Here is a 22,484-nt window from a genome sequence, read left to right as displayed (position 1 = left end):
AAGTTCCGATATTCCGGTGATGGGAGAAAAACCATCTGACAGATCTAACAGCCCCACACTCGCTATGTCACAACTGCACTTGGACCTCAGACATCCGGATATATTTCTGATGAAGAAAGACAGGGAGTCAAAAGTTGACCACCAATATGTTACTTCAGTAGTTGACCACCACTTCAGAAAACTTTATTTGCTATATGACTGTGTTATTTGCATAAAGACACACAACAAAATGCGTAAATATTATCTAAAGATGTCAACAGCAACATACACTCAAATTATATCTACAAAAGATTGAAAAAAAATATTAAAAGTAAGTAACAATGACAAAAAAGAAAGGAAGGTGTGGAACACACTAAGTCTTCAATGAATATAACTATGGCTATTAGGAACCTTTGACATTCAGTTGAGATTGTGACCTTGGCAACACTAAAATGCAAGAAGGCTTTCTTCTTAGAGGAGGCCAAAGAAGAGCAACAAAGCTGATCAAGGGTCTGGAGAACAAGTCCCAGTGCTGAAACAGACACTTAAGGAAGCACAAAATAGTAGCAACACATATAAAAAACTTTGTGACATGGCAAGCCTAGAAAGACGTGTAATGCTTTCATGACAATTAGAAGTGTTAATACTCTTGAAGACATCAGAGCCTGTAGCATTGCAGAGTACATTAGAGGCCACAGTTTAACTGCTGACATTTCAGCAGCACTGTTTTCAATGGACTTCTTACTCTAAATGATGCCTCGCTAGAAGTGTCATCTCTTAGCTGCATTGCCAAAGATAAGGGGAAAATCTGGGGTGATATTTTGAATGTCTTTCTTTATATCCAGCTAATATCTAAATTCACCTTGTCTACAACTGCAAGGACAAATAAGCAGCTCAGTTTTGAACTTCTGCCCACATTTTTTTTCATATCAGCAGAGGTATTTGTCCAGCACCTCTTTTCCAGAGACATCTCTTGGCTGCTAAACAAAGTCTGGAAATCTGAATCCATTCACGAACTCAGATTTCCCATGTGGCAAAACACCGTGCCGCAAACTGCCCCACTAGCTCTAGAAAGACATGTACACTGTCCTTAAACTGGCACACATCACTGTAGCTTGGGTTACATATGTCAAAGCTTCATTCTGCGCTATCCAGTAACAGGAGGGGCTGTCAGTACCACGAGGTGTATCAAGATACTAAATTAAGGACACTAGAAAGAGAAAGTATGAATTGAAGGAAATGAGCCAAACCAAGAAAGGCATCAGGGACTTGATGTCATTTGAACCAGTAACTGTGTATCTGTAAGTATTCTGTTGCAACTTTTCATCCCAACTGAGGAAAAAATATCCTTCAACATGTTGAAATATGAGAAGTTGCTGCAGGATGGAAATTCCTTTACAAATCAGTATATAAATAACTGATTAGTCAACAAGTACTTCTGAAAGTCCATGTATCTCCTAAGTCCTATTTTTTCTAGAAAAAAAATAATTGCAAAACACCTGCCTGAAAGTTATTGTTTACCTATGCTCTGTTCATTATTTTTCTGTTTAAAGATAATACAACAGTGGCCAATCACATCTAATAAAGGATGAATAAATGAAGCTCATATATGATAGCTCCCTAAAAATGAAAATCTGAGAATAAATTGTCTTACAAGGAACTATATTAAAAAATAAATACATATACAGGGAAAATCTGAAATGTCTCATTAAGATGTTAGCCTCCTTCAGAATATTATTTGTAATAAATGGCTTATGACCTTCAGTCATCATCTTATATTACTGTTATGGAGACCTAAAATCTTGACTATGTTAAAAAACTTTAAAAAAAAAAGGCCAAAACCAAGTCAGCATGTGTTCCTGGAGCATGTGTCAGTTTCATGTGATAAACTAATCATAATATTAAGCCAATAAGTATGAATACTTTCCTGAATTAAATTTGAAAGTTAACCATCCCTCACTACAGGAACATCTTGGAACTGAACTTGCAGCTTCTCCATTGTACAGATGTCCTTGCCTAAATTACTTTTAAATTCAGCTTTTTTGGTTTGTCTATAGACTGATTAAAGACAATGTAGGTTTGTTTGCAAGCAAGGAAAAGCAGGGCTCTAAGAAGTTTTATTACAGGCATATCATGTACTATCTGTTCAGTAAAGATAACATTTACACATGCTGCTGTTGTCAGACTTCAAAATATAGGGACAATTTGTGAGACCTTACCTGGACCATTTATTTCTAGGTCACAGAGAGACAGAACAGAATATGTGATCATAGGAATATTTATCTACACAGAAAATATTAATGCCTCTTTATCAGAAAATTTCTGTCACAATATTTCAAGAATCATTTGAAAATAAGTCTGCTTGTCAACAATCACAAGTTTATTATGTCCTATTCTTCTGATACAAGAAAAAAAAAAGCTGATTTTGAATCTGTCATATGTCTGGAAATTAATGGAAAAATTTAGAGAAGTTTTAAGCTTTTCTCAAGAACAATGGTATAACTACAACTTTCAGTTAAAAAAGAGCAAAATGATTCTCAAACAGAAGTAGATTGAAGAGGCAAAACGTTGCATAATTTTCTATCTGAATAGTACATTAATCTTACTACAGTGACTGGTGGGGTTCCTATCTATCTACGTGTTCTCTTCTAATGTATCATAGGGTAGAGAGGATACCAGTGGCATCAATTTCCAGAGCATGCGTGGTATCCCTGCTAGAGACTAATCTCTGTCTTGACAAAAACTGATTTCCACCTGTGGCTTGACACTGTATGCCTGATATACAGAACTCTCACTGAAATGAGTATAAATGCGCTCACAGTTTATATCATAAAAAAGACATTTTCATATATGTGAAATATTTTTCCATTATCATTTGACAGCTGTCTGTCAATAAAATGGTGGTTGCTATATCTTGAAGAGTTTATGAGTGCACTGATGGGTAGTCTTAAAGAGCTCTAGCTTTCTTCAAAGCTGCCAAATCCTTAAAAACTGGTGAACATATATATATATATATATATATATATATATATATATATAGCCTTGCTGAGATAAATTTCTTAATGTTCTCTATGCTTTTGTTAATGATGATATCACTGGCTGGGTAGACAAGGGAAGAGAAGTGGATGTTGTCTACCTTGACTTCAGCAAGACTTTTGACACCTTCTCTCACAAGCTCCTCATAGGCAAGCTCAGAAAGTGCGGGCTGGACAAATGCACGATGAGATGGATCAAGAACCGGCTGGATGGCAGAGCTCAGAGGGTTGTGATCAACAGTGCAAATTCTGATTGGAGGCCTGTAGTTAGTGAGGTTCCCCAGGGGTCAGTGTTAGGTCCAGTCCTGTTCAACCTATTCATCAATGACCTGGATGAAGAGACTGAGTGCCCCCTCAGCAAGTTTGCTGATATACCAAACTGGCGAGAAAGGGCTGACACACCAGAAGGCTGTACTGCCCTCAGCGAGAACTGGACAGGCTGGAGGACTGGGCAGGGAAGAACAAAATGAAGTTCAACAAGGACAAGTGTAGGGTCCAGCACCTGAGGAAGAATAACCCCAGGCACCAGTACAGGTTAGGGAAGCAGCACTGCAGAGAAGGACTGGAAGAAGCTCTGGTAAACTCAGAAGGAGTTCTGGTAAACAACAGGTTGACCATGAGTCAACAATGTGCCCTTGTGGCGAAGAAGGCCAATGGTACCTGGGGCGCATTAAGAAGAATGTAACCAGCAGGTCGAGGGAGGTTATTGTCCCTCTCTACTCTGCCCCGGTGAGGCTGCATCTGGAGTATGGTGTCCAATTATGGGCTCTGCAGTTTAAGAAGGACAAGGCATTACTGGAGGGTGTCCAGTGGCAGGCTATGAAGATGATTAGGGGCCTGGAGCACCTGTCTTATGAGGAGAGACTGAGAGAGCTGGGTCTGTTCAGCCTAGAGAAGAGAAGGGTAAGAGGGAATCTCATCAATGCTTATAAGTATCTCAAGGGTGGGTGTCAGGAGGATGGGACCAGACTCTCTTCAGTGGTGCCCAATGACAGGATGAGGGGCAGTGCGCACAATTGAAACACAGGAGGTTCCATCTAAACATAAGGAGAAACTTCTTTACTTTGAGGGTAACAGAGCCCTGGAACAGGCTGCCCAGAGAGGTTGTGGAGTCTCCTTCTCTGGAGACATTCAAGCCTTGCCTGGATGCATTCCTGTGTGATCTGCTCCAGGTGAACCTGCATTAGCAGGTTGGTTGGACTAGATGATCTCCAGAGGTCCCTTCCAACCCCAACCATTCTGTGATTCTGTAATAGCATAAAACGTAAACACTTAATTGACAGCTGCTTCGGGGGAAAAAAAGTTGTGCTGCAGAAAGGCTTAGAGGGCTATACTGTCTTTTTAATGTGTCTGCTCCTGGCTATAGACTTACTACATTCTCACAAAAAGACACAGGAATAATTCAACCGTTACCCTGGGATGCAGGCTAGACATTACTTCTGGCACTGGAAGCATTTCAGCCACACCATTAGTGATGCAGTGTTCAATAATCCATAGTAAAAATCGCAACTCACCTTCTGCATCTTCCGGCCTTGTAAGATCAATGACACCAGGGCCCAGTTTCCCATCTTCATTGGGTTTCCCTGTTAACTGTGGGCCTAAATTTTCAAACCTTGTTCTTTCCTGGAAAAGAAAAGAAGTAGTCTTAATGCTCCATATAGCTTAGTTCTCATTATATGCCTGTGCATATGTGTATGCACAGATACATGCTTTATTTTTTAAATCTGAAGAAATAATGAGTGCATGTAATTAGAATTTTAACTCAGGGACAAGTTTTTACAGATTCTGAATGTTTGCATTTATGAAAATCAGTTTTAAATGTGAAACAGATACAGAAACTTTGAGATATTTTGATCTGCACTGCCATAATGCATAAATGATTGTACATGCAAATACAAAACACTCTTGGCAGCAAACAGTGCTGATCGATGCTGCTCACTTTGCCTTTCCACTTATTTTCTAACTTAAACTGGAAAAGACAATCAATGTTTGGGAGACATGAAAATTCAACAGTTGAAATAAGAGTTTGTATTAAAATATACTGCTAATTTAATGGAAAAAAGCAGTTTTTCCCCACTATAAGATTCAAGTTTGCATTCATACCTCTGAGAAAACACAAGTCTGAATTTTATGCAAGAGGTTGTCACAGACAAGTATTTGAAAGAAGGAATAATATATGACAGAACTGATATTATTATTTTGTCTAGGAATTTAAATTGTACCTCGGTGGAAACAGAACCCAAGGAGATTAAAAAGAGAAAGAAAGAAAGAAGAAAAAAAAAAAGGAAAAAGAGTGCACGCTCCTAGAAAAACAGAAAGCTTTTGAAAGCTGGAGACCTCCATAGGAAATCTGGAACTAGAAAGTGGAAACTTAAAGGTATTTTATGTGCTAACCCAGTTCTTCAATCAACTACTGGACAAGGCCACTATAAATGACAGTGTAATACGGTCTCACAATAGTAGTCTCTGTAGTACTGTGTATCAGTAGCAAAGCATTCAATGGTTATCATTAATTTAGCGTTCTCATTTGAAGGAACATACCATGTTTTCCCTCTTGCCTTGTTGTTACCTCTTCAGACTAAACTTGGCATTATGTTGTACTTGTGAATGAATGAAACCTTGTTGTTCATTACTATGAAACAATATTAAATGTCATGTCAGCTTGAATTTACAGACATGAAATACCAGCTTTCAGCTCGACAAACAGTTTCTCCATGTTATACTTAATGCATTATGCAGAAGTAGAGTGCTGATTGCTGTTCAGTCTATTGTTCAATGACCTAGTTCTGTGCTGTGCATAGTAGACATAAGAAGAAAACATTAGGAACTTCTCTACTGTAAGATGGTTGGAAACCTGGAAATGTTCTTAAGGACAAAACGTACTTGAAGGTCTTGATTCCTCATTTGCTCCACCTCCAAAACCTCAGACTTTCTGATGGTATTACTCTTCTATTATCATTACCCTTCAGTAATAAAACCCCACTAGGCCAACAACTGAGGAATTCTTTTGATTCCTCATTCTTTTGATTCCTTCAGCCGTGGATTTTTTAAATTATTTTCTGTTTAATTTGCAGAAGAAGACGAGAAAGCACAACCTGACACGGGATTTGCTACAACACGCAGCTGAGGCATTTCGGGTACTAACTGCATTTCTGAAAGTTCCCCAGAATCTTCCAGTTGTTGAACAAAATCACACTGCATTTTATATTTGCTTAATGTCTTATTTTCCTCTGTAAAACCTGTGGTTGATGAAGGACTTTACATACACAAAGGAACCCACAAGAAAAGAGTTAAAAATGAAATGTGGCTGCAGAAAGGCACCGCAATACTAGAAGCCCAATATTTTACCAAAAGATGTTGTGCAATGTAACAATACACCTGAATCATCAGGATGGGATCTGTGTTACTGGTAGGCAGAATAAAAAATATGTTTGTCAAGGACTCTACATTCCATTGCAAAGGGCTGATTTGCAGTTGAGGTGAAAACAAAGATCAATACTAAGAAAACAGCTTTTGGCACATATATTGTCTTCCAAAATATTTGTGCCAAAAGCTTTTTCTTAAGTAAGTTAATACAGCACCTGCAGTATTCTTTGAAGAACAGCTTTTAAGTGTGTTCCAGAAGAAGGAGAAATATCTTTCTGCTATAAAAATCAACACACCCTGCTACATATCAATATGCACATTTGAAATATCTTTCTAGTCATTCATTCTCTTTGATTTTACCAGAAAATATTCTGTTAAAAAAAAAATCTGAAAGAATATCAATATTTTGACATGGAAGGAGAAAAGAGAAAATTACATGATAAGGTTCAGGAACAGTAAAATGAAAGCACTTATACCATAAAAATACCTGCGCTTGTCAAACAAAGGAGATGTACTTATAGTTATTTCGTAACCCCCTCCTTCTAATTCATAAAAAGCTGTAACAAAGCTAGCTATATTTATGTCTTTGAAATGCCTTTTAAAGTCATTCCTTTGCTTGGGTTTTACTGATAATAATCTTCATAGTGATCATAAAAAAAAAATCAATATTTGCATTTGGTTTAGGCAAATTCAGAGAATTGTAAAAAATATCAAAATCTTCCTCAATACTAATCATGTTTTTACCTAGAAGATGCCCTTACAATTCCATGAAATGCAACAAATGTATCTCAAATTTATTATTAGAGAGGAGACTTGTCCCACTAGGCTCCAATACTTTCTTATAGGATTGTGTTTGCTCCTGTTTGAATTCATGTTAAAGAGGATAGTTACTTGCTTAAAAATCCCTTAAAAGTACAATTTTTTTCCTAGAGTGAGAAAGGGCTGAGAGGAAGATTGATTCTGTACTTAATTCCTATAGGGAAAAATAAAATAAAGACATATCTTCATTAAAAGTAAATGGCTATTCATAGCTGCGCTAACAAATACGTTACCTACACATGCGTTATATTTGCACACATATACATTGTCTACTGGATATATTGCTACCTTCCTAAAATTATTGTCAGTCTGTAATAAAGTGCACCACTGTGGACAGTGCAGGTGTTTTGTTTCCTGTGAAAAAGAGTTTTGGACTTCTATTTTGAACTCTTTTGTTGCACAGGAGTTTGTACTATATAGTCGCATTAAGTTTTCCCATTTAAATTTCAGAAAAAAAGGCTTAGGACATGACAACCCTTTCTCATCACTAGATCAACACAGTCAACTGGAGTTTGCACGAGAAAGCTGAAAACTCTTCCCAGCACAATTCAGATCCTTTGCGCTTCTTTATATGTTGAAGACACAGTAAAGATAATCACTTCTTTAAAATGAGAAAAAGAAGACAAAAAAGATTTGTCTTAGCAGGAAAATCTTAATTTTCCATTCTGTGATATGATTAGGCACTTATTTATGCGTTGTCAGTCACCGACATGCAGAAAACGTTAAAGTTATTGAAAAAATTAAAGTCTGCTCAACTGTCTTGCAGGACTGTTGGTTCTCTAAGTGCTTTGAAATTATGATGTATGAGGTAGATGTTGCATATTAAATAAAGATATTTAAATTATAAAGCCCCCGTTAGTGAGAGCTGATGAATGTTAAATGTTATGAGCCACAAGGCTGTGGCATCCATCATATTCACATACTATCACAGTCAGTGATGGAGCAGCCCCAGTGATGACAGATAGACTGCTAGATAGTTATCCCTTATTTCCAGAGTCGCCAAGCAAGCCTTTCTAGCCCTTTGGCATTATTTTTAGCTTTGCATTAAATTAGCAACTTTTCCATCACGTTCTGGCAGAAAGTATTAATTCTCTCTTCATGTGTGGAAGGTAAAAGAATGATTTAGTGAAGCAAGGAGCAAAGGAAAAGGAAATAGTAGCCCCTACCTCCGAAAAGGCTGCAAACTTCAAATGACTAGAAACAAACATAAAATTGTGATCTTGTGAAAGAACAGCAATGAAACAGTAAGCGCACAATAATGGCTTTTCTCCGCACTTAGATAAAAGCTGAATTTTTGATGTGCACAGTATATTTTCATAAAATTTTATATACTATGTTTTATACACTTATTGGCTATTCCATAATAATGTGTGTGCTAACAGTAAAATTGCTCTTAAATTTATGTGTGTTATTTATACGTTCCCACGTAACAATGCTTTTTGTTGTAAAAAATATTCTGTTTATTAATGTAACTTTACAACCACTGCATCCAAGATCCGTGGTAAATTAATGACATTTTTATTATTTTATAGTGTCATTAAATTTTTACTGATCACTCCATCAAACAGAAGCAATAAAGGCCATAATGCAAACTGGGACACTTAGATCAGGGGAGCAGGAAGGCATTCCATATAGTCTGAAGTAAACGGCTTGCTATAAATGATATTTATACCATCTTTAAGAATGTGAGAATACTTGGACAAGTTTGGCAAAACTGTTTCTGTAGTACCGTGGATTGTGTACTTAAATAACAGTTTACTTGCCAGCAAGACAATTTTTTTTCAAACCATATGCGAGAAGATGACTGATTGCATCCATCTCTTGAAAAATAATATATGAAATGTAATAATACACTGGGCACCCCTCCCTTCTGGATTACCAAGACTGATCTGACTATACCCATGCCTCAAATTATTTCAACATGCTTGCTTTTTCCACATCTGAAATGTATGCTTAGTCTGAAATGGAAAATGGCATACACAACGATCGTTGTGTAAAAGATTTAAAATATATATATTTTTTGCAAACAAATACTTTTTATTTAAGTAGACATGTTTGGACAATGATGTAATGCCCTTTATTTCAATAGTCTAGCATGGAAGCAGTTACCAACACTAATTTAAAGAGCCAGTTTCTAGAAACTGAATTAATATGGGTCATTCACAGAAGCCACAGAGCTTATGACTGAAGGGATATTATTTCTTCTGAGGACAGTACTTTAGTTAGAATAACTACAAATAATTATTACATGTTGTCTTTATGTATGAAATGTATTTCAATTGAATTATTCGATACTAAAAGTTCTATCAGCTTATTTGCTAACTGTGATCTATTATATCCCTTTCATGTACCATGGACAGTAAACAACAGGCAAACAACTTACTATATGCAGAAGATAAAGGAGACATTTTCAGTAAAACACAGAGAAAATGCCCTGTTTGCATAAGGAGGAATCACAATCCCCCTTTTTTTTCTCTCCTGGAAAGTCAAGATTCCAATGTCCCGAGCTTTTAACCTACTTCTTACTACTTTTTAACAGCTAGAACTGAAAAGTTAAATTACCCTCCACTTAGAATCTTTTGCAACATCTTGGCACAGCAGGGATAATTACAAATTGACTTTCAGCCTTATCTCTGGATATTTTAGTTATTACGGGTGGGAAGTTTAAACATTAACCTTATTACAACCATGTCAATCATTCTACTGGTGTGCAGGCATGCAACTGCTGGAATTCTCTGGATGGCAAAGTAGATAAACACAATAATGGCATTATTGTTACAATTGAAAGCAAGGCCTTTGGTTTTGCAGAACCGTGGTGAATACCTAGAACTTCTTTTCAACATCATAGCAGTGGGAGTTCCTCCAAGAAACCAAAGAAATTAAATTAGTAAAGTAAGCAAATTTATTGTAGGAATGCTGATATTTTAAGATAATTCAAGATGCAAAGTATATAATTTCCAACCACTGTTTTACAGGTTACATGAATTAAGGTTATGCCAAATTCTATGATGCTGACACAACCTGATCTTACTTCTTTTATTTTATTTTATTTTTTTTTTTAATGTAAGTGAAATACTTGAATTCAGTGATCTTTGGAATCAAAGATGGACAGTTCAGTGAATTTCTACCCCAACATACTGCTGTCTTCAGTTTTCGAAGGCCCCTGTATTGCTCTTAAACTGTTCCAGTACTGACTTTGTATGCTGAACATATAGCATGGTCTAGCATCCCTGCCACAGACTGCAGATTTGTGTTACATTACAGGTCCTCAAAGAAAATAGCTTCCTTGACAAGACGTGGGGAGAGGGAAGCCATTAGGTCCACTTTTAAAGATATTCTCCCATCTTAAAGCACGACTGAAAAGTAAAAGATTAAAAGCAGATAACATGGAATTTACACTAAAATTTCTTTGGCAAGCTTCAGTCAGCTGGCTTCCACGTGACAATGTGAGATGTGCAAGACTATCACAAGCAGAAAATACTCAAAGCTATTCAGTAACAGAATTTCATAGTGATTGTCATGATATGGGACTTTCTTCTTTGAAGACCCAAGTTCTGGATTCAGAATTGAGAATTGCAATTTCACCAAAATTTAAAGTGTCTAGAAAAAGGTTTGAAACCAGAGTGCTAAAGGCAAAAATTTCCTCAGATAAATAAATGCCAACCCAAACAGCCTACTTGTAAACATTTTCTTTAGCTAATTAATTTGCAAGTCTGACTTCAAGAATCAGAATTCCTAGAGGCTCTGGTTAGTGTAAGCAGTAGTCATCTTGATCTCCAAACACAAATAAGAAGGATTTAGATGAATTGGAAGCACTCAGCACATACTAATAAGTTAACAGACTTCAGTGCATTGAAGCTCATCTTTAAAAATAAGTGTATGGATTGAAAAATATATTTTTTAAGAAACAAAACAAAACAAAAAAGAACAGATAGCAAACGTTTCCACCTAGGTAGGATATTATGCCCTCCTATACATGAAGTATTGACATGCCCATAACTATTGCCACACTTGCAGGCACTCCTAAGCTATGGATCTGCCCTGCTTAGATTACTTTCAACAGGATTACTGCGCTTACTGAGCCCCCTTAACCAAATGCTTTATGTCTTTGTTCATATGGTTTTAATATGGTTTTAACCAATTGCAAGGTTATTTATAAGTTTGCAACTCCCCAGTAGTTAGAGTTATGAAGCGTTCAGACTTAAGCATATCCAGTTGTGTGGTAACCCAACTACTGCTTTCATGCGGTTTCCAACTTTTTATTCAGGCACAAAGGCATGATGCATGGCAGTATCTGAGAACTTTCTGATTAACTCTTTGTTTCAGCAGCAAATTCATACAGCAGCCTGTAGTAAAATTACACATCAACAAAAAGGTAAAGATTTAAAAAGAAAATAATAAAAAAATCATACAAACTGCAGAATTCCACCTTACACTGAGGAGAAGTCATTTGTCTTTGAAAAACAAAAGGACAGTCAATTAAGTTAACAGCTGATAAATGAAAAGCAAACAAAAGGAGTTACTGCTTTACATTCTGCATTATACGGCTGTAGAATTCACTAGAGGTCAGAAAGAGTCCAAAGCTTGGGCTGTCACTTGTTTTTAAAAGAGCTGGATAATTTTATGACTGTTAATAACATTTGTAGTAACACATGCTAAGATAATCAAATCTCATGTTCCAGAGTGTAAGCTGTTCAACTGTCGGGGTCAAAGAGAAATTCCCTCATTCTCTCTGCTGCTCCCTTCCCTCCTGACCAACATCCACAGATAATTAACTGGGAGCCTTCAAGGGAGAGAAGTTTATTTTCTTTTATAACATCAGGAATTGCTCACTAAATTCAAGGGAGATCTGGTAAATGGTATAGACCAAATATATTTATATTGTAATTAGAAAGAATCTGAATGCAACCATTTAAAAAAACACATTTTCTTTTAACTAAACACATACACGTGCATTTTTTGAGAGAAAGACAAAAATAAACACAAATTAGAACTGACATACACTTCTACTAGGAAATAGCAGGACTGCTTTTTATTTTTCCGTGCTGCAGTGATTCACAGAAGCAATTCAGTAGCTACTCTTGGACCTTCAGAATGGTCATTCAAATTTCTAGTATTTGAGTTACGTGAATAAATGCATAAGGACATAGCAAAACAAAGATTTTTTTTTTTCCTAGTAGACTAAATACTGCAGAGAAATAATAGGATAAAGTTTTCTATATTTCAGTTTAATTTAGCAGCTCATTGGACCTTGTCAGTTTTGGCCTCATTATTGTCAAGTATTTAAAAATGGAGATACTGAAATACCATAAAAACGTACAGAAATACTTTTACCAAATTAGACAATGCCATGATTCTGTACATATATCTGCATGCTTCCCCAAGCTCTTCTGTTTGTGATTAAATTTCATTAAAAGTATTGTCATGCATTAGAATCAGAACAGAATTTAGGAGATCAGAGATCTGGTTACTAAACTCAAAACTGTGAATCTCCTTTTCTCTTAATCATCTCGTAATATATTCCAGGCTCAAAACATAGCTTTAGCAAGAAGCCACAGCAGTGTAACAACCAGCAAAACTATTCTAGGTTCAGCACAGCAATTTTTTTGGAATGGAAAAAAAAAAAAAGGCAGAAAAGAAGTCACCAATTTCAATTTCATTGTGGTGTTCTACAAACCTCAACAGCAGAAAGCAAATTCAGCTACCCTCCACATGAAGTTGGGAAAACAGAGGTCTTAAAAAAGTCCAGAACACACACACAGACATACACACATTCCACCGGTCAAACATCTTGACAAGCAATATGATGGTTTTTATGAATAATATGGAAATGTAAACGCGTGCAAATAGACACATATAGACGTTTGATTTTAAACCTATCAAATCTAAGAGAAAGACAGATGATGTTCGCATATATACTTTTGTTCCATCATTTCAACCGTGCCTTATGATAGACACATGTCAGATTTTGTGACATGATTGAATGACACTGGAAAAACAGGGATAAAAATGGACTACATGATGCAATAATCAACTATTAAATAGCAATAAATGCACTTTTTCTATTCTACATGTGTGTAGTGGTTATTAAGGCTTAAAAATAAATATTTCAAATACTCTATTTGCAAGTATTTTTACAATTAAAGAATTAAACTTCAGGGAAAATATGAATCTGAGCATTGTGCATTTTATTACAGCAATCTTTGACCATGAATAGTGTGGCATATTGTAAGTGCAGATTCCAGTAGCTCCATGAGGGTAAATCCTCCAGGGCTTTGGAAGCACAGATATCTAACCCAGCTACTCTGAATGAGTCACTGGGGGTACCCACTCCTTTTGTTTATCTCTCTAAGAAATATGGTCCTTGAGATATGGCTGTTCCATGCCATTTTCGGGAAGACACCTGAAGTAGATTAAATTGGTAATGCGAAAGACACTTGGGCTTAAATGTTTTTATTCATATTTAGAATTAGAAATGCAATCAAGGCAGTTAACAAAATCCCACCAAATGCTACTGTTTTCAAGTATATGCCTTGCCTTTGCTGGATGTAAATATGTAATTGCATACCATGCATATATAGGTTAAGTAGGCTTTTTTGGTATTTATCAAGCCGATTATTTTATTTTATTTTGCAGCATTTTAAGTATACTTTTTTAAGGTTGCATTTTATGATTGCTGCTTATATATTACTCTGTTTATACTCAGGCCTTTTTTGTTATGTTCAGAGAGAAAAGGAACATATCACTAAAGAATGAGGATAGGTGACAATGGAACAATGATAATAACATCATTATGCAGTGTTTTGCCTCTTGTACCACCATCACTGCCATGTTTTTCTCTGATTATTTCAGCCTCAGGAAAATGTGCTGCTTACTGTTTATGTCAGCAAGGCAAGATTACTGTTTGCATGATTACAATATCAAGTACGAAGTACATAATGCCTGTGATAATACAGATGTACCCCTCAACTAGTTCCTGTCTTTAATCTTCATTCAACACTGAAAAAAAAAATAAAGAAGTGTTGCAAATTCTTGCAGCCTCACATAGGCCTTAATCTTATAAGGTGCAGAGTAAACTCACTCCCAACCACCAGAGCCCTGAAGGACACGGATAGTCATTACTTAACTCCAGGGGAATACTTATGTGCTTATATTATAAAGGGATTAATGCACTTCACTGAATCAGGGCCAAAGTGTGTAGTTCTCGTAAGTTTACACTGAATCTGAGAATAAAAATTAAACAACGTCTTTCCAGGCTGAAAAAATATGTTTTCTCCTTCTTACTGATGATTCCTTTTTCCCTTTGAGACGGGTAGGTTGAAGGCCTTCTGGTATGAAGAAGAATTATTCTTGTTTAGGAATAAAACAACAGAATGCCAAGAACAGAGTCCTGTAAGAACATCTGCAAGTGGACAAGACCTTGCATTAACAGTATACTCGCTGAAGGCAAAGGAACAACTTCCTATCAGTGAAATTGCTAAATTAACTAACTTAGCTTCCTAATATAATCAAAACTAAGTTGCTCATAATTCATGTTTTTAAAATTTATACTCAAGAAAAAAGCAGCCCAAACTGGATTTATGAACACTATAAATTCATCAAAACAAACAAACAAACAAAAGCAACTGAAAAAGTTGGATAAAGGTTCCATTTGCTACATCCGACATACAAATGCAGGCAAATATATACTTCCTGGAAACCGAGAGAGATTTACATCTTTCAGAAGGAGTAACTCTTTCATGCAGGAAGTATGAATCAAAATAACGCAAGAGAGAGAGTACTTTAAAAGGGTAACTGAAGGCTATGCATTTTTTTTTCATGCAGAATCCAGGAACCCTTACACCTGAAACCATCTTAAATGCAAAATGAATACCTACGGGCTGAAAAAAAATAGGTGATTTTACTGCTGCAATATACAAAGACAAAACTGCTAGTCGTCTATAGCTAATGCTACTGGCAAAAATCCATTCTCTAGCTTTTCATTTAAAGTAGAATGATTTTATAAACGTTGTTTTGTTTTTATCATGAAAGGCTTGCTTCAAATATCCCACATAAGATATCTATTAAAGTACTTTTCAGCTCAATGCAACAATGGCAGTTTAGAAAATGCTTTTATACCTTAACAACCAATTTTGAAAGGGAGTTTCAAAAGTAGTGGTTTCACCCACAGAGCATATTAGCCACTTATGTCCCACTTAAGACCTATTTTTGACCTCTTTTTCAGCAGAAAGCATAGACTGAGTCTTACTACATCTCTCTCCATTTAAAGTTAACTTTTTCTCTCTTTTCCCTTATCCTCCCTTCATCTTCTCTAAATGACAAATTAGGAAAAGTTAATGCAATTCAGTGAAGGAACATTCCAGCATCTCATTCCAGCGGAAGACTTTTGCTGCTCTGTGGACAAATACAATCTGTAAGTAAGAGGGAATTTCCTGTCTCATACCTTCCTTATTCCTTTGTATACTTTATAACTGTGGTCATATTTTCTAGCTGTGTCTTAAAGAAGAGAGAATAATAATGTCCTGGGGAAGCAATCAGTATTTTGGAGCTTTTTACTATTACATATGTAGGCAATTGCAATGCCTACCACTGTGCATTAGTAGTACCCAAATCATTTTGAAAAGGAGGTTGGTAACGGTATCTCCAGGCACAGAGAGGGGAAATTATTATCTTCTGGTTACCCAGAAAGTCAATGATTAAGCTGAGAACTGAACCCGGGACTTCTGAACATTAGGCCAGTCCACTGGCTGTTATGCCACGCTGCCTCTGCTGTAAATCTGTTTGATGGATTTTTCAGTCATGGAACATTAAAGGCTCTGTTCTTGTCTAATGAATATGTTTAAAGAAAACAGTACAAACAAAAGCAAATGTAACACTTAAATTATCTGAGACATACTACTTTGATGTCACACTTGGATAAAGGATTTCTTACTGGAGACCTATGTACTCTTATATATACTGAAAAATATTTTAGTCAGTACCACTAGCTGGCATGCTGGTATCTATTTATGTCTGAAAAGGGAACATAATCAGTTTTAGTTGGTTAAGTACAGTCTGAGCCAACTTTCATATTATGACCAAAAGCTTGGCAGTGCAGTAGCAGTGGCAAGTAGCAGAAAATTGCTTGCAGTGTTATTTGCCAGATTACTTGAACGATTTACATTGGGTTTTTAAGAGAATTTGAAGTATTAAAAACTTAAGATTTGAAAAAGCCTTGGACTGTGCATTTTTGTTCCTAGTTGCAACAAGATGCAAAGGAGAGGATTATGATATACTATGACTGACTAAATGAAGCATTTTTTAATATAAACCACCTGAAACATTTAGGAGCAGTTCAGTTTGAACTGTTAAGATATGTTTTTAATTGAAGATTTGGAGAGCCAATTGATTTAGATGAAATGCTCAACCTTTCACATCTACTTGTATAAGATTCATGTTGACATTGTGCTAAATACAGCCATACAGTTTGTATTCCAGATAAATTGATCTGACTACAAGCCTCACTCTTTAGTATGATTCTTACTCCAAGATAAATCAATATTTAATAACTCCTGCAACAGCCCTAGTAGATAATTTTAAACCTTTTCTCCATTCCATTAAGTTACCTTTAAAAATTCTCTATACAAAGCTTCACAGATGACTTCTGAAAAACTAGTTTATGAAAAGCAGTCTGAAATGCATTAATTCAGATGGAAAGGGTTTTTTAATCTTACTGCATTGTGCTGATCTCTAAATCCAACTCTGTTTGGCTATTTCTCCTGCTCAGCTAATTTGAAGGATAAATAAATACTTCCTGTAAATCTGTAACACAGATTTTGAACATAAAGAAAAATACCCTTCTTCTTCTTGCTATATGGAACAGGATATCTCTAGGGTTTGGACTTCTGCAAAAACAGGCTGACCAAGGCTCTCCCTGAGAGGATGGGTACCAACCTTCACCCAGCTCCAACCCCATTGCCACATGAGCTAAAAGAACTGGCAATAAGCTGGAGTATGTCAGGCTCAAGCATCAGTCACATCCCAGTCTCCATTTTGAACATTAAAATCTACTGTCTGCTTTTTCACTCCTCCCCACCCTCCAATCTGGAGGAGCAGCTAAGAAGGAGGAAAAACATCTCTTCCCCCTCCCTCAAACCTCTCCTATGGCGAAGGGCCCCAGTGGGATAGGAGTCTTTGATATCAGAAGAATGCAAACAGCCAAGGCTCAGGTTTGCTGCTTCTTAGGGTTTAGAAACAGAGACATAAGAGGAATTTCAAATGATTATATATTGGGAGAACTGAAAGGGATGATGCCAAAAGGAAGGAAAGAACTACATACTCTGGAGCTATCCGGTTGTATATCTGCCATTCAAATGATTGGATCTTCACATTCCTATCTATGCTCTCCCTTACTCTTATTTCCTACTCTGCATTATATTCAAAGTGCAGTTTCACAGACACTGCATGCAGCAGTGAAGCTCTGTCCCAGCGCTCACCTTCCAGCCTGCTGGTTCCCGACACAAACACTCCACGATCCTTTACATCTTCTGCTTCACCTATATACTGGGCCATGCTGAAACTTCAACAGTGAAATGTCACAGTTTAAAAAAGGGGAGGTGGGACTTCTTGTTTTCAAAGCCATATTTTGCTGCTTTACAGAAGAGTGGGTCTAATAGTTATGTCCTTGAGGGGGCAATGAGCTGCATCCCAGGTTGCTGAGGTCCTCTTTGCACTGGAAGGGACCTTTGCTTGTGGAACCTAGATAGCTCTTGCCTTTCAAATCTATTGAAGATCTTTCATCTCAGGAACTATACCTGTTCTTATTTGATACAAAGCATATCCTAAAAGGCTCTGAAAAAATAATGTGACTAATTTATAATGCAGTTTTCAGTTTTACCTCTATACCTTTGCTACCTCCAAGCAATGAAAAATGTGATAAAGTGTGTATTTTGCTCATGGAAAATGCTCAGTGTTTAGCTTAATTGTGAACTCTAATCCAAGGCAGATTTAGCAACAAGAAGGCAGTTGTACAGAGAACATACCCACTAGATAGCAAAAATATGTGAAATAATATTCACTTTTCACCATGTAAGAAGTTAGTGGGAATTCTACTGCGGAAACTGTGTGCTATTTTATTAGTTAATTAAGAAGTGACACACAATGGCAATATGAGGATGTGTTTTCATGAGACACCATAAGAGTCCCAGCAAAAGCACAATGAGGGGTAAGCAGCAGGGAAAAAAGGAGCCTCGAGCTAGCAGATCATTACAAACACTTTAAGAAAATTTCACTCTCTCTCATGGTGAGAGAATGATAGAGACTTCACTACCTAAACCATAGTCTTCACCACATTAGGAGCATTCCTAATACTGCAGGAGTGGAATCTCAGAACAGTTGAGGGATAAGTAAAGCAGGTCCTGATTCAGAGAGGCACATGTGCTGAAATCCATCCTTATCATAGTGAATGTTTTACATTAGAAGAACTGAAATCGGGTCACAAATAGGAAATTGGCTTTTTTTCCCCTTTTAAATTGATTCTTTATGGTCTCATAACACTTACTCGCAGGTAGCTACAGTAACATGTCATAGATGGAGATAAAGGGAAATCACTTGATAAACCAAGTAAGTAGTACATTTCATCTTCTTCCCTTATAGAACAACTCACACATTCACTACAAATTTCCTATACTGCAGTTCATTACTTTTGCCTGTTCGTGGTCATGTGTGTATACCGATGAATTATGGATGGCTTTTGCACTGAATGGAATGGAAATCCTACATAGTGGAGCACGCTATTCAGTGCAGAGGACTGATAGGTATCCCATTCCATATATTGTTAGTCTATAACTGCGAGTATTAACTCAGCTCATTCCTTGCAAAGAAAAAGTAAGCCTTGAGTGAAAGAGGGTGGGAGCAAAACTTTGCAGAAAAATATTTCTTGTATTTATAAGTTTTGCATTATTTCTGAAAGGAAACAAAGAGTTGATGTACAATTAATCAATGAGATATTTGTCAGAAGAATAAAACACAGGAGTTACTCAAAGGTCATGCAGGTAATCCCTTGATAAAGGGGAATCCCGTGGGAGGAAGAGTGCGGTCAAACAACCTAATCTTATTCATGAGTATTCAAGGAGCTTGAGTGGCAGCACGCAAGGGGCAGAGTTCTCGCAAGGGGCAGAGTTCTGGCAAGGAGCTGGCAGCTGAGTACGTTTTGGCAACCTGCTGAACCCTTAACAGACCAGGAAGTTTTATGGTACATGATGTGTCAGTGACTCACTTTGTGTACAGTTCTAATGTGCATCCTCTCAGTGATGGCTTTTTGTTTGTACAGTTCCTGTGCTTTAAAAATAGAAGGGAATAAGCATATAAAAGTAGGATGTACTAAGCAAGAATCTGTATGTGTATAAAAACATAGTTCATCTGAATAGGAGCAATATAATGAAATTGTCACTTAGCAATTGAACTCAAGGATGCAAAGAAAATGGCAGTGAGATAAGAACACAGCCATTGCTTGCTGTCTCAAGAAGCCTTTGGCAAGATAACAGTGAAAACATGCACCCAGCTACTGATCAGCATGGGTCTGACATTAAAACGCAAGTGTCCACTTCTCTTACTGGCTGTTTAACAAATTACTTTGGAACGGGTGGAGGTGAAGAGGAGATCTTTCCAAAACCTTGTCTCAGTGTTCTCCCTCAGTTAATGAATGTCGGCAAGTGGAAGAGAACAGAAATTTGATATGTTTTTCCAGCCTTTCTTATAGAAGCATTTGCAACATGTTAGAGGCCACAGGCATAAAAGTGAAAGACTGGGAAATTAATGTTGTCTGTAGATTTTCAGGATGTAAGCTGGGCAATTTCAGCTTGTGGGTTAGGCATTCTTTAGGTTTTAAGTAGTTTTATAACAGCTTACTATGACATGAACATGATTATAGTATGAGTAATCTGATGTTGAATATCATTTATTACACTGTTACACATTTCCAATTGAGATAGATTTGTTTATGGAGTTAGTATTATGTGACTACAGATGGACAAGCTATGTGCAGTGAACAATTTATCCAACAAATATAGTGTTTTTTATATTTTCAAACTATCCCTGGAGGACCAGCAGTTTCTATACATATATGAGTAATGTGTCAGTGTTCTAACAATCTAACTTTCTGAGTTATACATGAACTATGCACTTAAATGCTCAATAGTTTGCTTCTTGTGATTTATGCTGTAGTTGGCCACCTAAGACAAATTATATTGTTTTCAATGCCTGACTCGGTGATAAGTATTGAACATTGCCTTAAATTACCCAAAAAAAGCAACTGGGAATTCTCTCAACCCAAAAGACCTCCCATGTAGAGGAAAGCCTTTACTTCTTTCTATCAACTCCTGCATCTACTACCCTCAACACCACACAAAAACTGATGAACCTGCCTCCGGCATACCATTGGTAGGAAAGAGGTGGCAGTGGTAAGGCACAGTGCAGCAAGGCCTGCAGGACCCCTGGATTAAATTGCTGCAGAGTTCACAGAGTTGCTGTAAAGATCTATAATTAGCACTGACACTGTATCAGGGGCTGGAAGAGCTCCCTGATACTGCGTTCCTCATTTGGTCAGCATGGAGTTTGAAGTGGGTGCTGCACCAAAGCCTCTGTTTTTTTTTTTTATGAACAGGGGGTGAGCAATTTGGGCATAAACAGCAAATGCCTAATTGTGCACAAATGTCCATGTTCATATGCAAATACACCCATAGAAATAAAAATCCGTTCGCATGAATATTTGTGAAAAGAAAACAAAGAAAGGAATAAGCATGATCAAACTCCATTAATCAGATTTCAAACAAACATTTGCAAACATCATTTTGCATTATTTGCTCTAGCCTTTCATGAGACAAAAGAAGACAATTTTACCTGCTACCATGCTTATTCTTTAGTTTGAAGCAGTTAAGACAGCACAAAGCACCGAACAGTCCCACAAACAGGCAGCTAAGTAAATACCCTTCAACAACAGGGAGTGTATTTCAATTTATCATACCTATTGATGCAGCCTAATGATACTTGAGAAACAGGAGACATTTTTAATTTTAGAAAGTAATGAAGTATCAGAGAAAGTTATCCAAATTTATCCTTGCTGTATTTAGCCTACTGGAGTCAAAAGAGTTATATTGGCAATGAATTTGGTGTTTTGAATTTACTTAGAGGAATACACCGAACTTAGAAATAAATGGCATCAACTTTTGTGGATGTCTCTGATTGTATCTAAGTGTGAAATAAAATACAAATGTATTCTGTAGTTCTCAGGACAATTGAAGAAATTATATGATAGGACTGTGAAGCTGCCATTCTGACTTACAATTTAAATCAATGACTATATTCCTGTCCTAGCAAATTTATGTTTAAACAGTAATTTTCAACTTGCAATACTTTTCAGTATGTATCTGCAAAGTCTCCTGTGTAGTTTGGGAAATGTATTGTATATATGAAGATACAATCATTATACAGTTACAGTCACCACAAATACACCATCCTTTATGGCACAACATCATCCTTTGGGAAAAATTATCCTTGTTGGTTTGTGCAAGTTTTTCAACATTCACCGTCAGGACACATTTTAACCTAATTCTGTTCCTTTGGGATTTTCTGTTACTACAAGATTTAAGGGAGAAAACTAAAATAGGGCAGAGCTTTTATCCTTTTCACAGGAAATGCCCCATGCAAGTGAAAAAGCAGTGAATTTGGCATTTTTTCTTAAGCTAGAAAGGCAGTAGAAGAAATGGGACAAATCCCCTTTTTATTATAACTATTATCATCATTATAATCATGATTATTAATGAGATCTAAAACCTGCAGCTGGGCAACCCCTTCAAGTAGCCCTGACAACAGACATTAAAAAAACACAGTTGTGTTCAGCAACAATATGAGCATATTGTTAAGCACAGGTAGTGGTGAAAACTTTAGTAGACAATATTCAAATGCAACAATAGCTATCAATACCAAATGAGTCAGCTGGTTTCTTTCCTGAAAATAATATTTTATTGCCAAGTGCTCTTGTGATTGAACTGGAAGCATGAAAAACCTTAAAACTTCACCTAACATGGGAAGTTTTTTCACTCTACAGTATGCATATATATATATATATACATGCACACCTGTATAAATATGTGTATACAGTTATTCTTTTAATTTCTTACTTATGTACACCATTATTGGGCTGATCAAACTTTTTTTTAATATATAGTCCAATAAAGTTTCCATGATTTATACTTCATAAAGATCACATATTTTTCACTTAATTAATTGGTTTTGATGATTTAATCA

At 36.5% G+C, this 22,484-nt stretch overlaps 1 protein-coding gene across 10 annotated transcripts in view; it reads right to left on the bottom strand.

Annotated features, from left to right (window-relative positions):
* SOX6 (SRY-box transcription factor 6) overlaps positions 1 to 22,484 on the bottom strand; it is a 375,115-nt gene that overhangs the window by 27,426 nt on the left and 325,205 nt on the right. For all 10 annotated transcript variants that reach the window (XM_080344873.1, XM_080344876.1, XM_080344872.1 and 7 more), the window contains one exon: positions 4,529 to 4,637. In XM_080344873.1, the coding sequence (XP_080200999.1) occupies positions 4,529 to 4,637 (109 nt within the window). The remainder of the gene's footprint in view (positions 1 to 4,528; positions 4,638 to 22,484) is intronic.

This window comes from Nesoenas mayeri, assembly GCF_963082525.1.
Source record: "Nesoenas mayeri genome assembly, chromosome: 5".
Lineage (NCBI taxonomy): Eukaryota > Metazoa > Chordata > Aves > Columbiformes > Columbidae > Nesoenas > Nesoenas mayeri.
Note: the sequence above shows the minus strand (reverse complement) of the source record. Positions and strands in the feature narration are given on the sequence as shown.